At 43.4% G+C, this 25,196-nt stretch overlaps 1 protein-coding gene across 1 annotated transcript; it reads right to left on the reverse strand.

Annotated features, from left to right (window-relative positions):
• Positions 1–571: 571 nt before the first annotated feature.
• LOC100677121 (zinc finger protein 436-like) lies at positions 572–24,827 on the reverse strand. Its single transcript, XM_023540876.2, has 9 exons — positions 24,787–24,827; positions 24,230–24,341; positions 22,950–23,288; positions 22,708–22,836; positions 18,317–18,474; positions 17,687–17,726; positions 16,897–17,023; positions 14,785–14,898; positions 572–10,500 (listed from the first exon to the last, which is right to left on the reverse strand). The coding sequence occupies exons 1-9, from the start codon at positions 24,825–24,827 to the stop codon at positions 9,395–9,397; spliced, it is 2,166 nt and encodes a 721-aa protein (XP_023396644.2). The 3' UTR covers positions 572–9,394.
• Positions 24,828–25,196: the final 369 nt, after the last annotated feature.

Consider the following 25,196-nt stretch of genomic DNA (forward strand, 5'->3'; position numbering starts at 1 on the left):
TGTAGGTCTGTCTTTAAATCGAATTTGTAGGTAAGTCAGAACAGGTAAATATAGTCCTTATTTAGAGTCAGTTAGTCGAATGTTTGCTTAGTTTATAGTATATATTTTACCATTCTACACGTATAAACCACTTAAGAAATACTTCCAAATTGCACAATGTTTTCATGAGCATCACAAAGTAGTGCATGCATTTGTTATCACAAGCCATTGTACTTAACTCAAAATTTTAATATAATAGGCTCTATGGCAGTCCATTCTAAAGTACGAGTTGTCTGTAATTTGGACATTCATAACCCAGGGACTGCCTGTATACAAAAGACATGAGATACATATGTTGCGTGTGGGAAGCTGTTGTGTTCGCTACATCTGGTTATGTCCCCTATGTCTCATTCGTCCATCGGGATTTCTGAACTCTATTATAACCTTATGGAACCATGGATGTATATGCAGTCAGACATTGCCCAAACGGAGTTAGTTTTTATATATATATATATATATACTTTTTTGGATAAACCATTTGAAAGAAAGTTTCAGTGATCGTGACACTTCACCCTTAAATACTTCATCATATATCTTCCTAAGAACAAGGACACGTTCTTATATAAGTACAATGTCATTATCACACTCAAGGAATTTAATAATGATATAATAATGTAAAGATCATATTCAATTTTCCCAATTACTCCAAAATTCTTTTAGACCTGCTTTGTTTTTTTGTTTTATTATGTTCATAATTCATGTTATTACATTAGATTGTCGTGCTTTTTAGTCTTCTTCAATCTAGAACAGTACCATCCCCACTTTCTGTCTTTAGAGACATTAATATTTTTTGAAGAGTCTATATCAGTTTTCTCTAGGATGTGCCACAATCTGCATTTGTCTTATTTTTCCTTATAATTATACTCAAACATCTTTGGCAAGAATACTACATACGGTATATTAATAAATCATTTACCTGGGCACATGGCAATCCAGAATAAAAACTCCTTCCAGCCTCTTTTGAAGCTAAGTGTGACCACGTCACTAAATTCTGCTATATGGGCTGTAGGTGAAAATGTCTTAACCTCCATAGAAACCTTCCTTCAGACAGACTTGACTCAAGAAGTACATTATTTTTTTCCTTACTCAATTCTGCTTTCTGTAACACTGATGCTACCATTTTAAACCATAAATAGTTTAGGGGCCACATTCCAGGGATAGCAGGCTGATGAGCTGAAAGAAAACTATATCCGTAAGGACTTACTTCATGGATCAGAGAAGCAGTATCACCCTGAAGTAGAAAACTTCAGATGTTCATGTGAGAGATAAATACACTTTTATCCTTTTTGAGCCACTATTATTTTGGGTTGCGTACTTTCAGCCAAACCTAGTAAAGGGGACAGGTACAAAGAAATTGCAAGGAAACTAAGGAGATCTAGTATAGGTTAACCCTGAACTTCCAGCTGTATGAACCAATAAATAAACTTTTGCTTAAACCAGTGTGAGTTTGGGGCTTGTTGTTGTAACGGTTATTACTTGACTTGATAACATCCTGTCTGACACTCAGGCTTTACCGCATGTATAAAAATTATAATAACAGAGAAGAAAACAAATCAAACAAGTTCAAATGATGATAGTGTAAAGAAAGCTCTTACATAATAAAAACATCAACACAAGATTTACATGTATTAGCTCACTAAGGTCAAAAATTAAGTTTATTTCTCTCTCGTATTCTTAGAGCTTTGCAGAATGACTGAACTATACAAGGGATTCTATGAATGGTTATCAAATAAATTGATCACTCCATTATACCAATAGCAATGAGGCAGATAAAACTGCATTATTACCAACATGGAAAAGGCCTTTTTTGTAGGTGCTCTAGGGCATCAATAGTGATGAAAAGAAGAAAATCAGAAGGAAAAAATTAAAATAGTTGACCCAGAAAGATTGTGGGAGGGCCAAAGAGACCATCAGCCCGAAACATTTCCCTGAGATGTTCTTGACAGGTCATACTACATTTCCTGCCGCCTAAGGAACAGATTCCGAAACAACAGATTAATTGGCTAAGTAAAGAGTTCTCCCCATTGGAAAATCAAATATGTTTGGAGACTCAGGTCCTCAGAGACCTTAAAGAGACATCAAACCTTAGAGTACCTTCCTTGTGAGGGATCTACTACATGGAGAAAGGAGAAAATGAGCTAGCCATCAAATACCCTCTTGCCTTGATGACTGGTTATATCTCCAAAAAGACATTATCCACATAATACCTCATTGAAAACACTGAAAAAGCTTCCAAATGGAATGAACCAAGGACTCTCCAACTGCAAGAGAATATAAGTTTGTGGGCTTGTATTTTTACTATATGCTATTGTATGCGGTTAGATTCATGTGCAGCATTTGGACTTATTTATCTATCTAAGTGAATCTTTGGGTGTGTTTATATTTTTACATTTAATGTGTTTTGACTTTCATTGTTCTATGAAATGACGTTTACATGGTATATACAATATATGATTTATTTATGACCTGGCCATACGAGGATATTGGGCTATTTTTCTGAGCTTGTATTTAGAAATGTGACATGTATGTGTGGCTTTGTGGAGTTTCTGTGATAAGTATATCATAGTTTGGGGATTTGCATATATGTTATAGTATAAGGGGATTACATTTAATAGGCTGGTAAAAGCAGAAATAGGCAATCAAGGAAGGTCTTGCCATCTTCTTCCTGAACATCTTTTAAAACTAAAGAAAACTCCTCTGGATAACTGAACTGATTAACTGCCTACAGGAGCATGAAGGAGATGACCTCTCAAATTCCTTCCCTCCGCCTTGAAAACTATGAATTTTATATGATGATAAAATGATAGAAAAAGAAGAGCAACTAGGTGCATCTAGTAACTAAAGAAAGAGCTGAAGAAAGGAAAAATAGAGAAGGAAAAGGAAAAAATTGGGTCACAGAGGAGACAAGTTGAGAGGAAAGGGGAGAGAAAACATGTAAAAGAAGCAAAGTAAAAGAGGTAGAGGGATTTCAGAGGGAGAATATAGAGAAAAAGTAGACCCTTGACTTGGAGTGTGATTTTTACAGCCCCGAAGAGCAGAAAAACATCTTGGCTGGGAGGTGGAGGGCATGGAGGAATTCTGTCCCCAGCCCTGTGGAAAGGATAAGAAAGGGAGAAAGGCGTATAAGCGGGGCTTGAATAATTCAATCTCCATCCCTAGGAGAAACCAAAAACAGAATTCAGTGTATTCTTGTGAAAGGTAGGCATTACCAGGAAGAGATCCGCAGGAAGAACTGGGCTCAGAGAGTCAAATATTTGCCCAGGGTTCAAGAGTGAACAGGGACATAAGCTGGACTCCATGCTGGGCTGTCTAATTTCAAAGGCCATGAGACTCTAAAAGAAAGGCAGTTCCAATGCTTTGATCTGATGCTTAAAGGTGTAATCTTTGCTGATTTCACAATTCCATAATTCCAACTTCCCCTTGCCATTTCTTTTGTCCTCCAGTCCAAAGCAATATGAGCAGGATGAATGCAAACACCTCCATGGTGACTGAATTCATTCTTGTAGTCTTTTCCCACCTGGTTGACCTCGTGGCCTTGCTCTTTTCTTTCTCATCGTCATGGATTGAATTACGTCCTCCTAAAAAAATGTATCAACTTGGTTAGGCCATGATTCCCAGTATTCTGTGGTTGTCCTCCATTTTGCAATTATAATTTTATGTTAAAGAGGGTTAGGGTGGGATTGTAACACCCGTACCAGGTCACACCCCGATCGAATGTAAAGGGAGTTTCCCTAGGGTGTGGCCTGCACCACATTTTATCTTACAAAAGATAAAAGGAAGGGGAAGCAGCAGAGAGTTGGGAGCCTCACACCACCAAGAAAGCAGCTCCAGGAGCAGAGTGTGTCCTTTGGACCTGAGGTTCCTGTGCTGAGATGCTCCCAGACCAAGGGAAGATTTATGCATCACAAGGACCTTCTTCCGGAGCCGGTAGAGAAAGCCTTCCCCTGGAGTTGATAACCCCTGAATTTGGACTTGTAGCCTACTAGACGGTGAGAGAATAAACTTCTCTTTGTTAAAGCCATCTACTTGTGGTATTTCTGTTATAGCAGAAATACCTCACTCACTAAGACACTCACCATCTACCTACCCACAGTGGCAGGCAACCTCCTCATCATGGTTCCGGTCTCAACATATGCTGCCTTCCAATTCCTTATGTGCTTCTTCCTCCGGATCCTCTCAGCCTTGGAGATAGGGTTAACATCTGTCACCACCCTTCTGCTGCTTCGCCACCTCCTCACTGGCCAGCGCCACATCCTCACTCTGGCTGTGCCCTCCAGATGTTCTTCTTTCTCTTTTTTGGTGCTATGGAGTGTTGCCTCCTGGCAGCCATGGCTTACAACCATTATGCAGCCATTTTTAAGCCCCTCCGCTCTCCACTGCTGCTGAGCCACTGGGTGTGTCTAAAGCTAGTGGGGCCGGCGTGGGTGTGTGGAGCAATGGCCACACTTCCTCTCCTTGACCTTCTGTGGCCCTAATGCCATCCCACAGTTCTTTGAGATTCAGCCCATCCTACAGCTGGAGGTGAGCACAGTGTAGAAGAGAGACGGCAGAGGGTCAGTAGCCAGATCATAGCTGGTCTTAGGGTGAATGTAGATAGAGATGGCAGTGCCACAGAAGGAGACCATGATCAAGTGGGAGGAGCAGGTGGAAAAGGCCTTCGGCTTCCAGCAATGGACACATTTCAGAGGACAGTAGCAGGATATGCCCAGAAGAGCCCAGGATGAGACCAAAGGGACATAGGATGATGAGGGCAGCAGCCAGGATAATCTACAATTCATTGAGCTGGTTGGCAATACAACTTTTCCTCTGATGATCTAAAATCCCATCCCCAGGTTAAAGCAGACCAGCAGAGTTGCACACCCAAAATACATTCTTTTCCACCTCCTTATCTCCATCCATCCCCACATCCTTCATAGAATTACTCTTGCCAAAAGGTGTTTTGACCTTCTGCCATTGGTTTACACTGAGGAATATTACAAGAAAAAACATCATGAAACTCTCAGAGGGAAAATTTCTCACACATCTCAATGATAGGAGTAACTGTCTCCTGTCACACAAGCAATAACTTTTTCTAACACCTTCATGGAGGTATAACTGACATATAATAAATTGCAAATATTTAAAGTGTACAATTTGATAAGTTTTTACATATGCATACACCCTTGAAGCTATCACCATAATCATACAAACATAATCATGTGAGCATATCCATCCAATTTTCCTCATGCCCATTGTAATCTTCCCCTTCCCCGCCTCCCTGGAGCCCCCAACAACTTCTGATCTGCTGTCATTATAGATTAGCTGGCATTTTCTAAAAATATATAAATGGAGTCATGATGTGCTCTTTTTGGTCTGACTTCTTTAATTCAGTACAATTATTCTGAGATCTGTCCATATAGTTGTATCAACAACTCATCCCTTTTTATTGCTGAGTGGTATTCCATCATATGATTATACCACAATTTGTTTATCCATTTACCCATTGATGGGCATTTGGACTGCTCTCAATTGTTTATTACAAATAAAGCTTGTATAAACACTTGTGTACAAGACTTCATTTCCCTTGAGTAAATACCTAGAAATAGTATTGAAGAAGATCTTTAGTTTTTAAGAAACTAAGCAATCACTTTTCCCTCTTTGCACAGCAGCTAGTAAGTTTACTGTTAAATCTGTAACTTATTTCCAGGAAATGTGCATCTCCTCAGAGTATAGTTTTGGAGTAATCGCCTGACTTCTGGTTTCACCTTATTTTTCCTATTCTACTTTTTTCTTTGTCCAGCCTCTCTCATACTTATTTTCTGCATATTTATGTAAGGCACACTGAAGTCTTTCTGGTACACGGGTTAGAATCATCAATATGCAAAAAAAAAAAAAAAAATCAAGAATTGGTGAACGGGAAAAGCCCTAGATTGAGACTGAAGGCCTGGATTATCATCTGCACTCTGCTACCACAGAGATAGGTGACCTAGAGCAAACTCCTTCCATCAGTTTTCTGGTTTTCAGCTTCATCAATGAACAGGTCTGGGTCAGATGACCTCTCTCTTGGGTTCTATGCCCCCAAGAACCCTCTGCTCCTCGTGACTGGTGTTCTTACAAAGAACCAAAGACTGTGGTGAATGCTCCTTTTTATCATCACTATTAAAAAAAAAAAATTCCAACTCACAGCAACTCCATGTGTTGCAGAGTAGAACCGAGTTCCACAGCACATAACCTTTCAGAAGCACTCAGGCCTTTCTTCCATGGCACCTCTGGGTGGGTTTGAACCATCAACCTTTTGGTTATTAGCTGAGCACTTAACCATTTGCATCACCCAGAAACTCATGAACTGCATTAATCCAGGCAAAATATGAGTATGTTTATTTGGTTGACATGGAAAACACCAGTCAGAATAGGTAGCAAGTTTTAAATTCAGAATTACAACCCTGATCCTAAAAGGGGTCAGGCATACAGGTTTCTGCTTCTTTTATTCACACAGAGACTTCCAGAAAAAAAGTGCGTGTGCTCATCAGGATAGAAGGAAAAGACACATGGAGGCATTGTCTATTGGAGGTATCCACAGGTATCAAGATCTACTTCCCTCAAGGTTGAGGAACCAAGAGATTGGATGACGTCTGTTGCCTAAATCCAGTGTCCTTCCTGCCCACCTCTCTTTCTGGTGAATGCTCATCCTATCTGTGAGCTGCATCCAAGCAGCCAGCATGTAATCTAGAAAATGTATCTGAGGTTGCAGTGTCTCAGTCAGGACCATCAGCAATGTGCCTGGGTCACAGATTATTTTTTATTTCAGGAATTTCTGAAAAGGGGTATTACCTGAGCCATTTATAATTTTCAGCCTAAGGAGAAAGGTCTAGGAGCAAGGCTTAACAGGACTTGTACCTCAGACAGGCAGAGAAAGAACAGGCAAAGGCAAGTCACCAGCAAAAAGAAGGATCTCGAAAGGTGGTAAAGTGGCTAAGTCCAACTTTGCCCATGTCACTATTTTTTCCCAATAAAATATGTAATTAGTCTTAGGTAACCAAGATCTCACCTCCACTCCTTATTTCCTAGCACTTTTCTGAGCTTTTCCCAATGACCTACTGGGGCAACAATTTTATAAAGCGCCCCTAGCAGCTAGAGAACATGTAACATACCGCTCTACCTCTTGCCAATACAGTTTACACAGGTTGGAAGATCCTGATCACCTTTTATGGGGCAGCAACCTGTGGTGGTGGTATTGGGAGCTCAAAACAATTGGTGTCTCTTATTACACTAGGCCAAGATTCTCAAAATGTGGTCCCTGGATCAGCAGCAACAGCATCACCTGGGAACTAAGAAATGTAAGGTCTCAAGCCCTACTGCCCCAGACCTACTGAATCAGACACTCTGTGAGTAAAAAACAAAACGCAACGCCATTGAGTCATACACAGCTCACAGATCCCGCTAAAATCTGAGAACCACTGCCCTAGGTCCTAGTTCAATGGTAAGTTGCTACAGTATTTCAGGATCACAGAGTCTGATAAGTTCTGGAGAATATGCAGTCTCCCAACTTGGCCACACCATGGCAGAACAATTCTGATATCCTGAGCGCTCTATTCGTACTGTTAAAGGAAAACCCCTCTGCCTAGAAATTGTTAGCTTCTGAAAAGTTCAGAATTAGTAAACCAAGATAAAATTATTTGTAAACAATAGCTTTAAACTAATTCCCAAAGACAGCCCAGGAAAACAGAGTTGGGCCAAATAATTCATCTGGAAAGAGAAATACTGGTCTCCAATAACCACAAGTTTGAAATTGGCTTTCTTCTTCCAATGAAAAGGCAGCTTAACGCAGGGAGTAACTGGTGCTCAAGAAAGTTACTCCCTGCGGACACAGGTGGGCAGCCCACTCTCCAGGAGGTGAGTCCGGTGAAATTTGGGAACAACTTCCACCTCTGGAAACTCTGATTTTTCCAGTGGGGCATTGACAAAAGGGTATCGTTTCCACCCACAACTTACACTTCTGGCAACTCTTCAGCTAGGAAACAACCACAGTGCTGAGAGGAAGTTGAAGCCATTAACACAGCCCATATTTGAATTCAACCCTGTGTTCCAGGAAACACAAGTGTTTTTTTGTAGAAAGACCAGGCTTGTTGGCCTGACAGAGACTGCAGAAACCCTGAGAGTATGGCCCCCGGACACCCTTTCAGCTCAGTAATGAAGTCACTTCTCAGGTTCACCCTTCAGCTATAGACTGGACAGGCCCATAAAACAAAACTAGACTAAAGGGGCACACCAGCCCTGGGGCAAGGACCAGAAGGCAGGCGGGCACAGGAAAGCTGGTAACAGGGAACCCGAGGTCGAGAAGGGAGAGTGTTGACACGTTGTGGGGTTGTTAAACCGATGTCATAAAACAATGTGTACTGTTTAAAGAGAAACTACTTTGTCCTGTAAACCTTCATATAAAGTACAATTTTTTAAAAAAGAAAAAACAAGGAGGGGATACAACACTAAAATAAAATGAAAAAAAGAGAAGCGTTTTTTGTTTTTTATTTGGTTTTGTTTTCATTTCTAATTACCCGGACTTCCACCACATCCTGTCTCAATGGGAAACTTGGGCAGGAAATTACACCAGTTGGGGAAGGGCCGAGTGTAATTATAACAAAAACCTCATCCGCTGTGCCACCCAAGTTCAGAGTATCTTGGCTTCTTAATTGAAAGCTGAAGATTTGAGTGGCTGAGGAGAAAGCAAGTTGATGGCCTGATGCAAATGAAGGCACCTAAGCTACACAGCTCAGAAGGTCATTTGGGGGTTAGAAACAGAGGGAAGACCACCTCAAGACGGAGCCACCTTCCCCTCCCTCTTTAATGCCATCCATGAGGTAGACCAGAGACTCCAGTGACCCACTAAGGTGTGGGGTGAAAACCCTAGGACGAGACCAAGTTAATAGTGGTGAGAAAACTCTAAAAAGCGCTGGTTGGTTGGTTGGCTTTTTCCAGCCCCATACAACCTGCTATCCTTTTGCTTGGTATCTTCCGCTCCCAGGTATTCCCTGGGAACCGAAACACCCAGGGATTTGCTGCCTAGTGCTCTCTGGAGACCCTACACTTCCGGGGGGCATGGGAGTGGCTCTAAGGCCAGAAGAGCAGAGGCCTGAGTCCCAAAGACTACACTTAGGCACCACACAACCCCAGGTATTTGCATGGGGGCAAGTAAATCACCAGAAATGGGGTCTAGAGGAAATCGATTCAAGCTCCCCTATCCCACCCCCATTCTACTGTGGCCCCAAATTCCCCCTTGGCAATTCTCACTGGGGAGGGGTGAGGTCTGGCCTAGACTCCTGGAAGTGGGTCGCCTCTTTTCTCCCCACAATGAGCCACATCCCAGCCCCAGAAAAAAGCCTCAGGATCTAGGCCCGGGCTCCACCAGGTTACAGGGTGTCACCCCTGGCTGCCTCTCTGCCCCGTGCAGTTTTTGATGCGTGATGAGGTTGGTCTTCTGACTATAACTCTTCCCGCACACATCGCAGCCATAAGGCTTCTCACCAGTATGGACCCTGCGGTGCTTGAGGAGGTAGGAGCGGCTGCTGAAGCTCTTGTCACAGTCGCTGCAGCTGTAGGGGCGCTCGCCCGTGTGCGCCCTCTGGTGGATGATGAGGTGCGAACTCTGGCTGAAGCTCTTTCCACATTCCAGGCATTTGTAGGGCTTCTCACCGGTGTGCACGCGCCGGTGCGTGATTAGGTTGGCGCTGTGGCTAAAACATTTGGTACAATCCGCGCACTTGTAGGGCCTCTCACCCGTGTGGGTGCGCCGGTGCTTGACCAGGTCCTGGCCTAGCCGGAAGCACTTGCCGCAGTCCCCGCAACGGTAGGGCCGCTCCCCGGTATGGACACGCTGGTGCATAAGCAGGGATGAGCTGCGGAGGAAGCTGCGGCCACAGTCAGCACAACGGAAGGGCCGTTCACCGGTGTGGACTCGCTGGTGCGTGGCCAGGTCTGAGCTGCGGCTGAAGCTCCGTGTGCACTGGGGGCATGGGAAGGGCCGCTCACCAGTGTGCGTGCGCTGGTGACGCGCGTAGTCAGAGCTGAGGCCGAAACCCTTCCCACACAGTGTGCACCTGAAAGGCCGCTCACCACTATGCGTGCGCAAGTGGCGCATCAGGTCCGAGCTCCAGCTCAGGCGCTGGTTGCATTGAGGACACTGGAACCGTTTCTCGACGCTGTGGCTGCGCCTGTGGCGGTTGAAGTTGGAGCTGTGGCTGAAGCCCTTGCCACACTGCGGACACTGGTAAGGCTTGGACGGGTCTGGGGGAGAAAGCGGTGGCCAGGGGCAGTCAGCGGCAGCGCAGGGGATCAGCTCCTTGCCCTCTGAGGTGCGCCAGTAGAGAACCTTGTCCAGAGGCTCCCCAGCGGCCTCGTCCCCACTGGGCAGGGCTGGGGAAAGGAGTCCCTGGAGGTCACCAGCCTCACAGCCCTCCATCGGTGGGGTAGGGGTCTCAGGCATATCACCTTCAGAGGAGAGAGGAGGCCAGGGTTAGAGATGTTTGGAATGTGAACCAAGGAGTTTCGTGCCCTAGTGTTGAGGCTACCATGGACCCATATGGCAAATCTCAGTATCTCTAAGCCTCTTTCCTCATCTGTAAAGTAGGGGAAACAGGACATACTTAACAGGTCTGTTAGAATGCCTAAAACTCCCGACTCCTAACTCATGGTGATCCCAGGTACGTCAGGGTAGAAATGTGGTCCATATGGTTTTCAATGGCTGATTTTTCAGACATACATCACCAGGCCTTTCTTCTGAGGCACTTCTGGATGGACTCGAACATCTAACCTTTCAGTTAACCTTGTGCACCACCCAAGGACTCCTAGGATGATTAAGCAGCTGCTTAATAAATGTTTGCTAAATGGAACCCTTGAAAAAGTAAAGGGATATATACCTTCAAGGTATCCACAACTACTTCAAGCTCAGTGATACGGCTTCTCACCAGAAATTCAAACAATCCAAATACAGTTACTTCTTGGTTTTAACAGGCTTAACTTCCTAATTCTGTTTGGCTCATAATTATTTTGGGGGAGGGGCGGAGGAACGCTGTCAAAAACCACCAGGGAAAGTCTCTGGACATTGATCGAAGACATTAAACAAATTGAGAAGCATTTATTCAAGAATATTTACTGAATCTCAGTAATAACAGTGAGGCTGCTCCCATCACCCGTTCATCTCAATGGCTCCAATGTTCTGCCAGGGAAGGGCAGGCCATGCAGACCAGCAGGGAGAAGGCAGAAAAATTCCATGCCCAGGGGAGCTGTCAAAAACAGCAGTGATCTCAGCGGCAAACAAGCAGGGAAAGCCAACAACTCAGCCTGTCTGATATCTCCAAATGGATTAAGAAAAGCAACAAAACTGTGGACCAGGCAGAAATTAACAGGGAGATCTACAGAACAAAATGGGCCTTGATAAGTAGGCCTTGCTGGTCTGGAAGGCTATATGCATGTGCAAGGCTACATTCACTAGCAAGCAACTCACCTGGGGGTGAACATGAGGCCTTGCAAACACAGAAAGTAAAAGCTAAGGCAAATTTGCAAACTGCCTGAATCTTTAATACATTCTCCAGCACACACAAATCTATCGGAAATGGAAGACTTACTGGGCTAAGGTGTTTAAGCACACTCTCTGACCAATCACTGGGTAACCTATAAGCTATTCTGGCCCAATGTTAATGCTTAAAATGAAAATAAAAATGAAGACAAGAATTTTAAAAAACTGAGCAGAGACATCAGTGGCCACTCACTGTTGGGAAAGAGACACCACAGAAGTTAGTCCAAGCAAGTCACTACACAAAAAAACAAGCAGAAACAACAACTACCCTTAGGAGAATGGAGAAAAAAATTTCTGTATTATCTAAAATGTCCATTAATCAACAAAAAATTAGGAGCTATGACTGGGATCTTAAAAGCTAGTGAGCAGCCATCTAAGATGCATCAATTAGTCCCAGCCCACCTGGAGCAAAGGAGAATGAAGAACACCAAAGACACAAGGAAAACATTAGCCCAAAAGACAAAAGGGCCACATAAACCAGAGACTCCATCAGCATGAGAACAGAAGAACTAGATGGTGCCTGGCTACCGCCAATGACCACCCTGACACGGAGCACAACAGAGAGTCCCTGATGGAGCAGGAGAAAAGTCAGGTGCAGAATTCAAATTCTAGTAAAAAAACCAGACTTAATGATCTCACTGAGACTGGAGAAACCCCAGGTCTTGCTGCTAACCCAGCACTAAAACCATTACCAAAGCCAACTCTTCAGACAAAGAATAGACTGAACTATAGGATACAAAATGATCCTTGTGAAAAGTGCGCTTCTTAGTTCAAGTAGATACATGAAACGAAATGGGCAGTTCCTGTCTGGAGGCAAGAGGAGAAAGCACAAAGGGATGAGAGCTGGTTGAACAGACACAGGAAATCTGGGGTGGAAAGGAGGAGTGTGTGGTCACATTATAGGGATACCAGCTAGGGTCACGTAACAATGTTACGTATAAATTCTTATATGAGAAACTAACTTGAGCTATAAACTTTCACCTAAAGCACAATCAAAAAATAAAAATAAAAAAATTAGGAGACATGAAAAGAAACAGGGAAGTGTGACCCATATACAAGAAAAAAGTCAATAGCAGCAGTCTCTCAGGTAATCCAGAGGTTGTATGTAGCAGAGACTTCAAAGAAGCTATTATAAATATGTTCAAAAAACCAAAGGGGGAATGAAGGAATTTTTTTAAAGTATGAGTGACAAGGCTCATCAAATACAGAATATCAGTAAAGAGATAAAAAATTACAAAAAAAAAAAAAATGGAAATTCTAGAATTGAAAAGTACAAAACTGAAGAATTCACTTAGAACAATTCCTAGCACACAGTAATATTTACATTATCTACAGCAGTATCTACAAATACTATTTTGAATCTAAGATATGTTAAGGTAAAATATGCTCAGATATGCTGAAAAGTATCTTTGGCTGATTTGCTAAGTTTGCTTTAAAAATATTGGTAAAACATAGCCAAACAGAAACTACTTTTTTAGTTTTGGCTGTTTTGTCTTAACCATATCTTGGCTGTCTTTGCAACTGTTCTCTTTCACTAGCATGAAGACTGAGGAAGTAAGTCTATTAACTACGTTTAAAATGTATATGTTGGTTTTGAGTTCCTTTAAGCCAATACATGAGTCCTGGGACTCACAAACAAAAACGAGACAGAAATGTACATGTAACTATGCAGTTATAAACATGTATACACACCAATAGGCATCCATACAGATGGCCTCTATAAATAAGGACGGCATTCTCTCAGTAGGGTAGCGAGCAATGATAGGTCCAAGGTATGTCTGTGACTATTGAATAGTTTTTAGCTGTTTAGAACTAGAAGTCAGCAAATGCATGAGCCTTACTACGAGAAACAAACACATGCACAAAAAGACTCAGGCACACACACACATACTATACGGGAGGGTACTCTGTGTATTTACCAATCCTTTAGCATGATCTCAGACGTGTGGCAAATCAGTGAACCTGCCTCACTACCTCAGCCAATGGAAGCCAAGAGGTGCTAAAGATACCAGAGTGTACCTGGTAGTAACCCCAAGCCACAACACCTGCCAGTGACAACACTAGACCTTTCTGGTTCCATATTCTTAGGATAGAACTTTTTTCCAAACATCCTCTAACACTCAACTCAAGCTAACATACGTGGGCTTTAGAAATAGCGAAAGCATCAAATAAATACAGAGTTTGGAATTCACCAACCAGATAGCCCCAAGTTTATGTGAGCATCAGAATACCACTGAGAATAATTGTCAAAAAATAAAAGTACAAGAACTGATCTTAGTAGAAAGTTTGATTTAAAGAGCCTCAAAACGCCTCTCCCAGAAGTTGACTGTGGTTCTACTCTACCTTCCTATTATTGCTCCTGACATTCTCATTCTTAGAGACATCTTGAGCTACACAGAAAAGATGGAAATGGTCTTTAGACCTCTATCAAACTAAATTTTTTTTAAAGTCTGAGAGAAATGCACCAAAATGCAAAGGGATTTGGATACTGGGACTATGGGTATTTTTTAATTTTTTATACTTTCTGTATTTACTACGAGTAGGTATCACATTTGTAATCAGAAAAATAAAAGTTTTATTTTTCAAACCTTTGCAAGGCTACCTAGAAGGGAAAGGAGAAACCACTGCATCTCCTTTATATCTCTGAACAAATCCAAATCTATCTCACACTCCAAATGACACCTTTCTTCCTCAGGACATACAGGCAGAGCTCAGGAAGTGCACAGCTCCAGCCTACAGTACATTACGTAAATGCTTGCTAAATGAACAAACAGAGCAAGAATTAGAACACAATGAGATCTAGAGGTTAGAGGTGTGAGTCCTTGACAGGTAAGTCTCTTTTGGAAGGCTCAGAGATAGCTATAAGGTGCACATAAACCCTGCAGATAAGAAGCCTTGTGGGACAGCATGGGGGACTGAGGTAGACTAACAATTCTAGGGTGAGGGGATATACATGGCAAATGCCTTTGAGAGCAGGACTGACAACAGAAACAACAAAAGGAAAAGATGTGTGGTGGCAAAGCTGAATCTCCTCTATATTAACAGTTGGATGAGCATACTGGTAAGACGATACATGTCTAAGGAAGAAAAATTAAAGAGTAGATTTTATTTTCCCCTCCCTCACCCTTCCCAAATATTGAAAACCCATCAAACCTTCCTTCTGCTCTATTACTATACTTTGGACCCAGTGTTCTCACCTGCAGAAAAGGTTGGAATCAGTCCCAGATCAGGAGGTCTTGGACCTTCAGGAACCCATGGCTCCTCCCCTTGCTCTAGCTGCGAGATCAGCTCAGGTTTGGGAAACATGAATCCTGTTGGGTCAATTAAAAGATCAAAAATTTCTTACTCAACTATCTACAGCTATCCTTCCCTTTATTTTCTGGGCCATGACACCCTAAAAGGCAAGATCCAGGTAGCCATTCTTCAACTTCTCTAACACCATCTTTTGAACTACCACCCCTCCCACCAACTTACATCCACCTCCCATATATCCTATATACATGTAGTCCATTTTACTCTCAAAATTCTAGAATGACTGCCATAGCCACAAAACAAAGTGTCACAGGTGATGACACTGGAAGCAAAGGTAGGCTTGAGCCATTCGGTTTACTCAACTTGTCTAAGTCCAATTTTTGTAACTACCCCCACCTTCTCATGTTACCCTAACCTAACCGGGAAAAAAATTTTTTAAAATTTAAAAAAAAATTTTTTTTTAAAGGCTAGTCTAAACCAAAAAAACCAAACCCAGTGCCGTCGAGTCGATTCCGACTTATAGCGATCCTATAGAACAGAGCAGAATTGCCCCATAGAGTTTTCAAGGAGCGCCTAGTGGATTCGAACTGCTGAGCCACTGGTTAGCAGCAGTAGCACTTAACCACTATGCCACCAGGGTAGGCTAGTCTAGTTACCATTTTTCAGTGAATGCATCTTCCTTTGAGCCTTTGCTCTCACCTTTCCACCTGCCTGGAATGCCTTGTTGCTTCCCATCTCTCTGTAGCTAATTTTTTCTGTCCATGAAGCCATCCTTAAGCACCCCACTTCTCATAACACATTCTCTAGACCAATGCTTCTCCAACTATCTGTGGTGAAGGACCAGGAGTCTGTTTTGATTTGTACTTTTGGTCAATAAGTTGAGTCCACTTATTACAGGCTTGGATGCTGTGGTAGTGCCAAATTGCTATAAAAGCTTCAAACCACTTTCTCTCAATGTTATGTACTTATCCCACCACAAACTGGTAACAAACAGTTCACAAACTGGCACTGGTCCACAGACCACACTTCGAGAAGCACTGCTCCAGAACACTCAATTGACACTGCGCATATTCAGCCTTCTATGTTTAACAGGTCGTTTTCCTATATGGACCTCTTTTCTTGCCAGCCCTAAAGTAACCTTCACACAGACAGAAGCCATGTCTTATTTATCTGTGAACACCCCACCCCAACCTGTGATATGCAGGAACTGACTGATGGTGGAGCCAGAGAGGACTGTAGGGGAAGTTTGGATTTTGAAGTAAAAGAAAATGTGATGGAAATCAACTGCATCCCTCTATTATAACTTTGATGTCAATGTCAGAAAGCTATTACTGGGTTTACCACCACACTTCATTCAGAAAATAAAAATGTGTTTGTAATTAAAATGTTGATAGGGAAAATATAGTACTGAATGCATTTGGGCACCAGTATAGGTTGAAACCTTCACGGCTAAGAAGGTAGTAAGAGAAGGAAAGAAAATGTGGAAAAGAGAGAAATGAGGGAATAAGGAGGAAGAACATAAAAGGAGGGAGGAAAGAGGAGAGATAGGCAAAATGGATAGAAGAAATAGTGTTAAGGAAAAGGGAAATATGAGTGAAAGCCTGCCCTGTTTTGTAAAACAGCTGGTGACAACTTGTTTCTGCTAATGAATTTGTGGGATCTGGTCTGAGCGACAAAGGTGATTAAGTCTCCCAAAGACTTCTGATATAGTGGCCCTGGCATAGCTTTCTGAACATCCTTAGCAAATTAAGGAATACAGCTGCTTTCAAGGATTCTAGGCTTCTAGACAAAGTTAAATGGAGCTTTTATTCACTGTCCTAAGTACCCTACATAAATAAATACCTTCACTTTTCAGAACGTTCTTTGAGAATAACATTGACCGAAAACACACTGCATAATCGGACCACTCCAACGTCAATCAATCCCTGCTCAGTAGCCCCTGATTTGGGGGTAAGAGCATCCATGGGGATGATCCCATTGAATAGAGCTGAAGTCTATGAACCAGCTAATGAAGAAGAAAGGGAATTCTGAAACAGGGAAAAGAAATGAAATCTCACCAACAGAAATCAGATTTCTGTAGTTTTCCCACATGACGTCTCTGTAGAGGACCCTCTGGGCACAGTCAAGATGCCCCCACTCTTCCTGGGAGAAACTCACTGCCACCTCCTCAAACGTCAGCAGCCCCTGGAATGGCATGAGAGCCCAAGAGTGAGACCCATAAGGGACTGCAAGACAAAGAGGAACACTCTGACACAGAGAGAGCAGCCAGATACAAAGCCATGAAGAGGAGAATGGCATGAGAAGCAGATAAAGGCAGGGTGACCTGGAGAGAAAACAGGACCAAAGGCAGGGATGAATAAAATGCCCAGCGCTGTTTAATAAATAGAACCATAACATCACAGAGTCATTAGGGTTTTGAGCAAAAAGTGAGCTCATCTGATCCAAACCCATTATTCTGGAGAAGAGAAAACAGACCTAGAGAAGCTAAAGTTTGTCCAGAGTCACATGGCTACCTACTGGCAGAGCCAGAATGAGAACTCGGGTCTCCTTTGGCCCCAGCCAAGTTCTCTAGCCATTGCACTCCTCCTGTTGCTTCTACTTGTTGAATGAACAAATGAATGGAGCCTTCTCACCCAGCTTCACCATGGGGCTCTGGTTAAAGCTGTGGATTTAGAGAGAAATGAAGGGACCAGGCTTGTAAGATGCACTGAAAGAAAAGAGATGGCTGAGTACAGGCCCATAGTGCAAAAGGGAAAAGAAACACACACTTGCCACAGAGATAGTAAAAAAAAAAAAAGAAGAGGCAAACGGAAAGACACAGAGGAAGTCAAGAGGCTACATTCTCACCTGAGCCCCAGTTGCAGAGTGCATGGATGCCATGGCTAGTCTGTGGAGGATGAAGACGGGAGAGGCCATTAGTGAGACCCCCATCTGGAGCCCCCCACTCTATTTTCCTCCCTGAACCTGATACCCAAGAACTATCTCCCTTTCTCATGTCTCTTCACTACTCACAACTCTTCCCTACTCACATCCTACCCCTGTCCCTGAGCAATCCCCACCAGTTCCCTCTTCTTGAACTCCATCCCCTTTCCTTTATGTGTCCTCTCTCCATCTTCTCTCCCCTAACCTTCCCTTCCTTAACCTCCCCCAGTCTCAGAGGACCCATTCTCTAAAGCTTGCCCCTCATGGTATCCACTACCAGAGGCATTCTCCTACCCCCACACCGCGGAACTGTAGTGACTGAGGAGGCAGGTGGGGAGGGAGGGCAGGACTTGGATGGCAGGAAGGAGTGAGCTAGTTGGAGAGATACGGATAGGCTGACGCTGCGGATAGAGAAAAAAAGGAAGAAAAAAAGATTCCAGAGAAAAACTCACCAGCTCACAGGGAAAGCGGCGTCTGAGCTTCCGGGGCCAGCCTCTCTTCAGAGCTAAGGAGCAGCCCGCCCGCCCACAGGGCACTTTCCCAGACTGCACTCACCGGTCCCCTGCATCAGATTCCACGGGTGGCAGCTGGTGGCTGGGGACAGCCTCACCTTTCGTCCCCAGGGCTCCCAGGGATTCACGGATCGGTATCCCAGTGAGGGCTTGGACAGCCTGCAGGTGGGGATCTTGCAAGAGGCCCAGAAAGGCATGCAGCTAGCAGCAGTTGACGCAAAATGGAGACAAAAACGCAAACCTCGGTCCGGGAAACGGAAGTGACTGTGCGTCCGGTCCCCCGTCAGCCTCTCTGCCTCTCTAGGGCGTGTGTTCTCACTGGCCTTAACTCCTAGTCTGAGTTGGCTTGGAAAGGGAGGAAGAGGGAGAGGAAGGGAGAGAACCCAGGCGCAACAGGGCTGCCCAGAGCCAGGAGCGCGCGGTACTCCAGAGACGTCAGGGGAAGGAGGAGCTGGCCTAGCTTGCTCCTCCGAAAATTCCCTACTGGTGCAGTGGTTGCAGAGAAATGCAGAAGGTGGTACCTCAGTGCAGACTTCAGGCTTCAAAGCTGCCAGCCACTCCTCTATTCAACCTCTTTTCTTCTGGCTAGCTCTTACCCCTTCTTCAAGTCTGCAAATAATTATCAAGACCCCACAGTGTGCTTTATGCCAAACAGTCCTCGTGATCTAGTAAACTCTCTTTGTCTTTCTCCTCCGCTCAGCATCTCCTTTCTACCCTTTTTCATTCTCACCCAAACCCAGACCCACTTCCTCCCTCCTCCGTGAGCCTCCCTTGCCTGTCTGCCTCCTTACTGACCAATCCTGCAGGGAAAGGGGATATTATCAATCTGCCTCCTCCACCAGAACCACCACACAGCATATGTGATAGCATTTCCTAGACATGTTTTCTCTCCCACAGCCAGGACTGACATTGTCACCTGCTAGGGGACTGGGAACCCAACTACGGCTTCTCAGAAACCGCTCTTGGCACCTAGTAGTTAGAGGCACTGTAAGGGAGCAGGAGGGGTCAGGTGGCCCGCAGGCCAGGAATGGTCCTCATATCTTTAGAGAAACAAGGGCAGAGACGTAGAGCACATGACTGAGGTTAGACATCTAGCCACTGTGGCAGAAAGAGGTGGAACCACAGAAAGCTAAAAGCCACCTACCTCTCTTTCTATTTTAGGAGAACCCAGGGTTGCTTCAGCCTCAACATCTAGAATGTGATTGACAATATACTTCTCAGTGACCAGACACTAAAGAAGTGACTGACTTACCAAAACTGACTTCACAAGAGGCTGATTTAGAGTCAGAATGACAACTGACTACTTAATAGACAGCACACCTGAGCTGAATAGTGGAACAAGTTTTACAATTACCCTCTTCAGGACACCAAATAACAGGTCAAAAGTTTGTTGAGAAGCCAAAAAGCAAAAATGAACACAACTTTAGCCTTATCTACTTTGGGCCATGTGATTAACTAGTAAAAACAAAACCCGTTGTCGTCAAGTCAATTCTGACTTATAGAGACCCTGTGACCCTATAGGACTAAGTAAAACTGCCCCATAGGATTTCCAAGGAACACCTGATGGATTCAAACTGCTGACCTTTTAGTTAGCAGTCATAACACTTAACCACTGTGCCACCAGGGTTTCCAGGGCCACATGATGGGCCTAAGCAAATCACTCATTTTCCAGAACACAAATATTATGCTAAGGACTGGAGCCTATCATCCAGACCAGTGTTTTGCACCTTTTTTCTTTCAAGTCATGACATTCATGTGACTTGTCTGCTCTCCTTATCTCCCACCTCAACCAGCCACCAGTCTAGCCATTGTTACCTGGGACTTACTTCCCTTTGTAGAAAGGCACATAGAATACAGCCATGCAAACCCTAAGCATCCTTGTCTCAAAAGGTAAAAAAAAGAAAACTGTCATACAGAATCATGATGCCTCTTCACTACTGCCTCTGCAGTATTTGGAAAACTTTCTAATGCAGTGCTTGGGAAATCATTCATAGAGTTTTTGTAGTGGGATTCCAAATACGTACACACATAGGGCATTACCATTTTAATCTTTATTCAGCACCCTCAAAGTAAATAACTTGAAAAATAGGGTTTTCATTGGCAGTTTTATTGATATCAAACAGGAATTTTGCACTCAGGACCATTTGCTGAATAGAAGTGAACCAGAGGTTGAAGACTTCTGGTGAGCATTTGTAAGAACTCAACCCAGTATGGGTGTAGAGATGAATTGAAGGAGGTCTAGAGATAAATACAAGGGTTCACCCCAAATAGGAATGGGAACTCAGGCCACAGCTTTTGGACAGTCACAAGTAATAGTATTCTGGTGGTATGGTGGGGCCACTGTAGTTATTCTCCTGTATTAAGCAAATACAGAACCTAAAAAGGAGATAATTATTAAAATAAAGAACGTAGGGTTTTTGCTGTACAATGAGGCTTTTAAGTCTTCCTGTTTCTAAGTTAGGCTGGCTGGGTCTCCCAGGAACTTGGCTCTTTCTCAGTTCCTCCCCAAAGTTAGATATGCTTTCTTTGCATTGCCTAACTTTCTCACTCATGTTTCCTATAGGGAGTAAACCAGTTATAATTCCCTTCAGTTCTTGCTTCCAGACAGCCTGCAGCACTCTGTTGATACTCAAAAAAGACCAAAAAGTAATCAACATAGCCTTTTTTAAGGGAGCTAGTATTATTATTTTTTTTTTTTTTTTAGTATGAAAGACCTACATCAAGATCAGAAGGGACTAACTGGGGTCTTGGATGCCCTCCTAACCTGCTGTCTCTACAGTTCCTCTTAGATAATTCTGGGGCCCACTAGCTGTTCTTTAGTCCCCTCCCCCATAAGGTTCAATAGAGGAAAGCACCAAATTTGGGAAAGAAAAGGCAGATCTGAAAAATCCTGCCAGTGCAGGATGATGTCTAACAGCCAGGTGACTGGCTATCCTTCCATAGGCCACTGAACTCCTGAACGCTTGGCACCAGAAAAAAAAAAAAAAAAAAAAGTTGCTGTCGAGCTGATCCTGACTCATGGTGACCCCATGTGTGTCAGAGTAGAACTGTGCTCCACAGTGTTTTCAATGGCTGATTTTTCAAAAGTAAATTTCCAGACTTTCTTCTGAGGCACCTCCTAGCGTGTTAACCATTTGCTCCACCTCGTTTTCCAGTAGGCATGTCCAGGGGATTTCCTGTGTCCATTCTGAATGCTTCTCAACTCCTCCAATGAATTATTATCCTTCTTCAAGTCTTCTGGTGGTGGTGGTGGTGTTGGTTGACAATGAATTTGTTCTGACTCATAGTGATTTTATGTATAACAATGAAATGGCACCCAGTACTGCACTATCCTCACTATCATTGATTTACTTAAGAGCATTGTTGCAGCCACTGTGTCAGTCCATCTCACTGAGGGTCTCCCTCTTTTCACTGACCTTCTACTTTACCAAGCATTATGTCCTTCTCCAGCAACTGGTTCCTCCCGATGAGGTGTCCAAATAAGTGAGAACAAAGTTTCTCCATTCTTGCTTCTAAGGAACATTTTTGCTGAACTTCCTCCAAGACTGATATGTCTGTTCTTCTGGCAGTTCATGGTATATTCAATATTCTTCACCAACACCACAACTCAAATGCGTCAATTCTTCCTCTGGGCTTCCCTTTTCATTTTCCAGTTTTCTCACACATATTGAGGTGATTGACAGTTTCTCCTTAAATCATACCGGACATTCTGAGACCTGATATCCTGTAACTCCTACTTCCTATGACTTCCATCTTAAATTTCAATGACCACCTTGCCTTCTTTAATTACTTCGATAAAAAACCAAACCCATCCTGTGGCTGTGAAGTCAATCTTGACTCATAGTGACACTACAAGACAGAGTAGAACTAACCCACAGGGTTTCCAAGGAGCTGCTGGTAGATGTGAACTTCTGAACTTTTGGTTAGCAACCACACTCTCAACCACTGTAGCACCAGGCCTCCAATTGCATCCATATCACCCAATAAACTCCCATTCCTATGTCCTTTTGAGATATTCCTATGTTCTTCATGACTGCTCCCCGCCCCAACACTCTTTCTTGCCTTCAATGATCCCTTACTTTCCTATTTCAATTCCCATAATTTAATTACCCATGACTTTTATTTCTCCCTCTTTTGCTTTAACCTCCACCCTCCCTTGATCCATCGTCCTTAAAACTCTTTCAAATATCTCCCCATAACTCTACACTAAATGACACTCTTGCACTTTCCCCTCCTGATTACCAAAATTCTCTAATCTCTACATATATTAAGTTCTCAAAAAAATTTCAAAATATCATATATGTATAAAAAATAAATTAACCCCGCCGCCACACACATAAAAAAAATCCTTCTTCCCCAGTTAAGATTTTTCTATTTTCTCCTAATTTCCTCACAACTGAATGTTCTCTTCCAATATATGCACATACACCTTACAAGAAATATGATCATCTTCCTTATCGCTCGTGCCGGGTACACCACACGCAAACACTCAGTGTGACCTGAAGCAAGTGCGCTGTGCGCCTTAGCTTTCTCAACCGGAAAATGGGCCCGCTGCAGCATGCTCTTTTGAGTACCAAAGTTAGAGGATCTGACACGACTTTGAAGACTAATGAAACATAACAATGATCATTATTAAAATAAAGAAACCACGCCCATTCTTAATCCCGCCAGCCTACACTTCCACCCGCCAGTCCTGTAGAAAACCAGGAGCCGGCAAGCAAGTGAGTAGACCCCTCCGGCGCGCCCAGGGTGGACGCGTCGCCGCGGCCTTGGAGACGCCTCCAGGTCCCGCCCCTCCCTTCGTCCCGTCCGCGGCCCGCCACGCCGGGCCCCTCTAGGATGGGCAGGAGGTCCGACCTTGGTGATCTTAACCCCTTCTCTCCGACGTCTCGCTTGGCTTCACTGGTGACGCTGGAGGATCTTGGTGCGCGTTTTATAATCTTAGCTCTGAGAGGGGGGTGATAAAAAGGGAATCTCTGGGACACTGGCTGAGCCTCAGATCCAAGGGGCGAACCCTTTGGAAGACCAGAAAGAGCTAGAGAACAAAGAGAAGAGGGAAATGAGAGAGGGAAGCCAGGAGGCTGCAGATGAATGGGAGAGGAGAGAAGGGAAGAAGGAGGTGGAGAGGATACTTGAGGAAAAAGAAGGAAGACGCTGGGAATGGAGAATGGTTTTCAAGAGCTCGAACTAAGGGTGAAGTAGAGAAAATACATTTTCTCCAGTGTTTTAATGTTAAAGTAGAGGGAATATATTTTCTAGTTTGCTTTAGTATAGCTCTATAAGCTGTGATTGATCTCTAGTCTTCGGAAAATGGTGCAGGTTCCGTTCAAGATATGGCTGAACAGCCTCTTCCACTCTTAACGAACAACCTAATACCTTACAACATGTTTTCTCCTATTCACAATGGGTAATTGAGAGCTTGACACAACTAACGCCATAATGATGCTTTAAGTAATGTCTAAAAACATTTTTTATTGCACCAGCTGCTTCCATCCCTTCCAAAGGAATGTGGAGCTCTCTCAGCTCCTGTGGCCTCGGTCTATCTTCTCTTCTTTGTTCTCTTGAGAAATGGCCTTCACCCTGCAAGACAGCAGCTAGAAAAGCTGCCTGACCTTTTTAATCTGCAACTCTCTTTCTAGCTCACTGTCTCAGCCAGAGCGGACTTGGCAGAGCAGTTCCACTAGCAGAGAGATTCTTACGTGAGTTTTTTCAGCCTGTTACAAACATACTGATTAGAGTCCAGAGGTCTGACATACATATCTTTAACAGTTTCTTGTAGTTGTTTTGTTGATGTATGAGACCATCTGTGGACTACATGCTCAAAACATTAGGTAACCCGGACCTTCCCCATATAAAACCCTCACGTCAGCCCTTTAGGGGAGACAGAATTTGGGAGAAATTTAACCCCCTCTGTCTCTTGAATAGCGGTATTCAATAAAGCCCTCTTGCTGCTTACCTCCTCCTGTCTCAGTATCAGCTTTGTGGCAGGCGGCTCAAATCCGCGATTTGCAGTAATAAGGGGAGAATGGAGAGGATGTTTAGGGGGCAAAACTTGAATGATGGTGTACCTAGATTGTAAAAGGGAAAGAGGGGTCCACACAGACTGGAGGGGAGAAGGAATGAATTAGGGAGGAAGTTCTGGTAGTCGTGCTGGAGGCGGTGATAATGGGAGTTTTTCTTCCATGGATGCTCTGGACTCCGATTAAAATTACAATAATAAAATGTTTACGCTTGAAGATATCTTCGTTCCTCTGCTGACATCTACAGTTATGATTCAGAACGATAGACTCATCCTCCAAATTCTGAGGTGACTGCTTCACTCTGCAACTGCATATCTTATGGAAGATGAGGTTTTTGAGCAGGACAATTACTCCACCACCTTCTTCGTTGTTAGCTAAGCCTTACTTCTGAAATCAATCAAAATATAGCAGCAGTTATTCATAATGGCCAAGAACTGGAAACAACTCCACTGCTCCTCAACAGGAGGATTTTATAAATGTTGTTTATCCATACAATAGAATATCACCCAGCAAGGAAAGGAAATGACGCAACATGTTGCGTGTTGATACATGCAATAACACGGATTAGTGTCAAAAACATTATGCTGAGTGAAATAAAGTAGTCAAACATAAATAATGTATGACCCCATTATATTAAATTCTAGAAAATGCAAATGGTAGCGACAGAAGACAGATCAGTGGTTGCCTGGGGTCAAGGGTGGAGGCCCCTTGCAAAGAAATACAAAGAATTTTTGGAGTGATAGAAATATTCTGTATCTTGACTGTGGCGGTGATTTCACAGAATAATAATCTGTCAAAACTCACTGAATTGTGCCTTTTAAATAGATGCAGTCTATTGTATGTAAATTATACCCAGTAATGCTGATTTAAACTTATGAAAACAAATATGTCAGCAATAATAAC

This window comes from Loxodonta africana, chromosome 1 (assembly GCF_030014295.1).
Source record: "Loxodonta africana isolate mLoxAfr1 chromosome 1, mLoxAfr1.hap2, whole genome shotgun sequence".
Classification (NCBI taxonomy): Eukaryota; Metazoa; Chordata; class Mammalia; order Proboscidea; family Elephantidae; genus Loxodonta; species Loxodonta africana.

Excerpts from the sequence above, each read along its gene's own strand:
- LOC100677121 (XM_023540876.2), bottom strand. The coding sequence starts at position 24,827 with ATGTTGCGTCATTTCCTTTCCTTGCTGGGTGATATTCTATT. Across the intron at positions 23,289-24,229 it reads TGATACTGAGACAGGAGGAG|GGTTCGCCCCTTGGATCTGA; the intron begins GTAAGCAGCAAG and ends GGTCTTCCAAAG. Across the intron at positions 22,837-22,949 it reads CAGGACTGGCGGGTGGAAGT|AGCATGCTGCAGCGGGCCCA; the intron begins GTAGGCTGGCGG and ends GGTACTCAAAAG.